This window comes from Pteropus alecto, unplaced genomic scaffold (genome assembly GCF_000325575.1).
Source record: "Pteropus alecto unplaced genomic scaffold, ASM32557v1 scaffold95, whole genome shotgun sequence".
NCBI lineage: Eukaryota > Metazoa > Chordata > Mammalia > Chiroptera > Pteropodidae > Pteropus > Pteropus alecto.
Genome location: NW_006441071.1, coordinates 15,913,538 through 15,918,711, shown reverse-complemented (window position 1 = coordinate 15,918,711; position 5,174 = coordinate 15,913,538). Strand labels below are relative to the sequence as shown.

At 40.2% G+C, this 5,174-nt stretch overlaps 1 protein-coding gene across 1 annotated transcript in view; it reads left to right on the top strand.

Annotated features, from left to right (window-relative positions):
* Positions 1–5,174, top strand: part of DOCK8 (dedicator of cytokinesis 8) — a 201,736-nt gene that overhangs the window by 163,252 nt on the left and 33,310 nt on the right. The window contains 4 exon segments of the mRNA XM_025051397.1: positions 1,103–1,199; positions 2,593–2,727; positions 3,601–3,753; positions 4,806–4,964. Of these exon segments, the coding sequence (XP_024907165.1) occupies positions 1,103–1,199; positions 2,593–2,727; positions 3,601–3,753; positions 4,806–4,964 (544 nt within the window).

The window sequence follows — 5,174 nt, the reverse complement described above, 5'->3', positions numbered from 1 at the left end:
CGCCCCCCCGCCCCTTCAACCCCAGACCTACAGACCTACAGATGTTGCCGTCTCCCTTTAAGAACTGGATCTCTGAAGGCAGGGCATCTCCTCCCATGCACTCCTGGCATGCACCCGGGCCCTGGCACCCCCAGCGCACACGGGGGCCTGGTCCGTGGCTCTACCTGGGGTGTGAACCCTGGACCTTCTGCGTATAAAGCAGATGTGCTAACCGCTACACTATGGAGCCACCCTGGAGGTGGCACCCCAACCCCTGTGCTCACATTTTGGTCACTGGGACATCGTGGGAAAGTCAATTCGTTACACTTTTCTTTCCTAGCAACCAAATTTAGATGATACAAAATGATCCTTTTCCAGCTTCACTTGGATTTTATGAGAATGGATGAACTAGTGCATAAAATGCTCTGAATCCTTAAAATTAGGCTTAATAGAGAAGCAGCACCAAGCAATTTCCCATTCTCTAGTGAATAATAAGCAGGAACATCAAGTAGGATGTTAGATAGCCTGCCCCATAGGAAGGCAACCATGCTGCCTATTGGAAAAGGATGAAGGCCCGCACTTGACTGGGCAACCCCAAGGCAGTCTTTGGGAAGTCAAGAGACTGACTCTTCCCTGACTCAGTTCTGAAGCATCACTCCTTTCCTAATCCAGCGGCATGGCTGTTTGCCAAATTCACATCCACCCAGTCTTACTCCCTCCAGCTTGTTGCAGAGGCTTCCCTTGGCTCAGATCTAGAGATGGTTCTCATACATGAAATGCAGGAATGGTCCTGAGGCTTTAAGCAGCAATCTGATTGGCTAGTCTTAATTGCCAGTAGCAACTAATAATTGCTACCCATTTTGTTATTTCTTTAATTGTCATCATTATTCATAATAGCGGAGATGAGGATGGCCTGGAGACTTTACCTAGAAAATTTTTTTAACCAGACACTAATCACAAAAAGTACCTGATGCTCCTTTGTTACCTGTAACCAGCTGCTTTGTATTCACTCCAAGATTGACTATTCAGAAGATTACTTTACGCCTTATTGCATAGATTGCTATCATTGGGCTATGGCCAGGTTGGATGTGTGCTTTAATTTGTGTGCTTTTTTATTTTTTAGAACAAAGGCCGAGTTAGATCAAGAAGCCTTAATCAGTGGCAATCTAGCTACAGAAGCAAATTTAATCATCCTGGACATGCAGGAAAACATTATCCAGGTGAGGGCAGCAAACACCTGATCCTTTCAACATGAATTTGTTTACCAAAATTTATAATAAAGAATTCCGTATAGAAACTTGTGAAAAGAAATAAACATGATCCCAAATTCCCTTTTTTAAAAATATGAAGTTGGGCAGTTCACTATTTACAATTGTGTCCACTTTACAATTTCTAGAGATAATGAATGTTCTTCAGGCTTCTTTGACTTGCTGTTCACTTGGAAAGAGTTAGGTGCTTCATAAACTGACTCTCATTGTTAAATCTGCCTGACTGTATCAAGTTTATAATGTGGGTTGTGGGCTTTTAGTTCAGTATCTAGAATAGGGATGGTAGCTAGGTTCTTTTTGATAGGTCAACTCCAACTGAATTATAGTCGATGTCCGGTAAAATAGCTAAAATTATGACTGGATTAGGTAAAAAAAAGTGTGAGTTGTGTATGTTTTGGACACAAATTAGTGAAGGAAAGTCATTTGTGCCATGAATTTGCCATCCCTGCTGTAGAAAAGTGTAACATCACTGTGAACTTGGCAGTAACACAATTCATCACACTAATTTCACCTTCAAAGTGAATGTTTCCAAAATTCCCAAGACATCTAGGTGATAATGAGTTTTTACTTAATCTAAAAAATGAGTCCTTACATGTTTCCAATGAGAAATCACTCATTAGAGTAGACCTAATATTGCTTTTTAGGGCTAGAAGAAAAAATGTTGTTGAAACACAGTGGCACTGTAGGTATCCAACTTTTAAGTTGTCTAAAATCAAGGTAATTATTGTACAAAAATAAGGACAAAAAGTATGTGGTGTCTTTGATAACTTACCTACTTAGCATCACATTGATTATGTTTTTATACAACACTACTTTGAGTGCTATATACTTAACACCTGTCCTCAAAATGTATTTGCAATTTTCAAAGAAAGCTAAAACTTGTTTTTCATTATCTTTGGTGATGTTACTGTAGCTAATAAACAAGCTTCTATTTAGAAACATCACTGCCACCAAACAGCCCCTATTGTACTGAGAAGGCCACAATTGTGTTTTGAAGCTCATAAGGAAAGCTGTACCTTGTATACAAGGAAAGAACATCCTGAAAACCTATTGCCCCAGATGGAGGAGGCGTGCCTTGTAACTTAGTTTAACAGCCTAGAATTAGGCATAAATCCCAAATCGACTGAAAGTTTTAGAATGAAGTCATTTGGAAAATAAGTCTTCAGCTCTCATGGTAATGGGTGGTATGTGTGGTGCTTTACCAAACCCTTTAAGATCTTAGACTGAGAGAGATGGAACTTCGGCATCCCAGTGCTAATTGTCAGAAGTGTCTACTTGTGTCTTCATGCCTTGCTTCATTGGCACAGCACAGGGATTCAGTGGTGCTGTTCTTCTATTTCCCCAGGCAAGCTCCGCTCTGGACTGTAAAGACAACCTGCTGGGAGGTGTTCTAAGGGTCTTGGTGAATTCTCTGAGCTGTGATCAGAGCACCACCTACCTGACTCACTGCTTTGCAACACTCCGTGCTCTCATTGCCAAGGTAAACACAGAATGCTTATTTTCGTACTCTTAATTAAGAGTTAAGACTCTCATCTAACTTCACACTTCTCCCTTTAGCTGCACCAAACCCCCAGAGTACTGTATTAAGTGACAGTATGGTAAAGGTCTTATGTCTCCCTAGGAAGAGAGCAGATGCACTAATTCTACGAAAACTCACCATGGAGAGGGAAAACAGGGGCTCTCACACTGGAAATGTGGGATGAACTCTAGCAGTCTGGAATGGCCACTCACTGGAGACATGAGAACACAAATCAGTCAAACAACTTTGCTTTTTTCTCTTTTTCTCGAATACTGAATCTTAGTGAGATTAAAGCCCTATACGTGACCCCTTTTAGTGATTCTTGCAAAATGTCATGTCATAAAATGACAGATAGTTTAGAAATAAATTTATCATAGTCTGAAGAATTTAGATATTCCTTAGGGAAAATGGCCTAATGCAGTTTACTTTCTCCCCCTTTATTGGAAATCTCAGTTGGTGCCTTCTATGTGGAATCTTTTACATTAGAAAGTGGAATTCTGCCCTCCTCTTTCTTAGTCACCAGTAATTTCCGGGGCACCCGGTAAATTCAGGATCATTTCTTCAGAGTTGTGACACTGCCAGTGAATGTAACCTGGCAATTAATTATCCAGCCCTGATCTTAGTTATACAGTTCACAATTAAATCTTAAGGCTACTCCATTGCTTCAATTCATCTTCTGACTCAAGCAGCTCATTATCTTTATGGAGCAGTGCATTAACTCCTCTGGGCTTTTTGCTCGTCCAAGCAGATATTTGCATATTTCAACAAGCATCCAGTCCAGAAAGCATACGAAAGTGCTAAGCAATGCCTAATGGTCCCTTGTGTCTCTCCTAGTTCGGCGACTTGCTGTTTGAGGAGGAGGTGGAGCAGTGTGCAGACCTGTGTCAGCGCGTGCTGCACCATTGCAGCAGCAGCATGGACGTCACCCGGAGCCAAGCCTGTGCCACCCTCTACCTCCTCATGAGATTCAGTTTTGGAGCCACCAGTGTAAGAACTTAGACCAGCTGGGTGACCCAGAATCAGTAGAGACGTCAATGCAAAGCATCAGTTGAGGAAAAGTGTGCAGGCTTGCAATTTACTTCTGTCCTGTGTGAAGGAAACAATTAAATATGTCCACAGATAGCAGCTTTTATTTGAATTTGCATCCAAAAGTGAATATTAAGACTGATGAATGCAGCGTTTGCCACATGCATATTTCAATTAAAAAAATGAATAAATGTTTGTAGATTAAGAGTTGCCAACTGTGGGGAAAAATACAACAGGCAGGTTAAGAACTCAGAAGAGTTTGTTCTGTTTCTAAATTCTGATTGACTTTGGAAGAGCATTGAAATGATCTGTGCCATCTATACCTGAGTTTTAATTGAAGCTTAGCCTTTGGAATTCAGTTTTATTGCAGAAGAGTTAACTTTTGCTTTCATTTGTCTAGATTTGGGTATGTTCTTGTGGAATTTACATTTGTGGTCATGTTAATGAGCATGCTCAAGTGAATTAAAAGATAATTTTGGCTCATGAAAGAAAGGCAGGGTCCTTGGAATATATTAGACATAACTATTTAAAAGTCTTTAGGAAATTTCTCAAGGGCCTTTAAGGTAGCCATATTTTTGCGTGGTCTTGGAAGGAAAAGAGAAACAGAAAGTTTCTGCCTACCTAGAGTCCAAAATCTCAGAAATCCTGCCCGTGGAGATCCTGTTTCTCTGCAATTTAAATAAAGTCTCAGGAAGAAGAATCTTGGCACAGAAGGAGATATCCTGTGACCCTACTTTGTAGGAACTTTCCAGCCTGGCAGCATAGAGGCTGCCCAGGCCTCAGTAAAAATTTAAAGGGAGTTGACAGATTTATGTCAGAACAGTATCCATTTAAACCATTTAAACAGCAGTATGAATCTTGTGCAAAGTATAGCTGACATTTCATTGAGAGAAAAGAAGATGATTGAGACTGGGAAAAAGAAACATTGGAGAGTTATTGCTGTCTGGCTCTACTGCCTTCAGTTATCTGCCAGCTGAGTGCCTCTTATTTGTTCTATCTTTTTCCCGATACAGAACTTTGCAAGAGTAAAAATGCAAGTAACCATGTCTCTGGCATCTTTGGTGGGCAAAGCACCAGACTTTAATGAAGAGCACCTGAGAAGATCCTTGAGGACAATTTTAGCCTACGCAGAAGAGGACAAAGGCATGCAGACCACTCTTTTCCCTGTCCAGGTAGATTAAGAGCATGCCTTGTATCATGCATGGGCTGGGAATCAACCAATTATAAACTTGTGTATGCATGTATATCTGTGTGTATACATATGGATATTTACACACATAAAATATAACTATGTAAAATGTTATATATTACATATTTGTATATAGTATATATATTACATAATATATAAGTGTTATCTTATATTATAAATACAATATCTTACA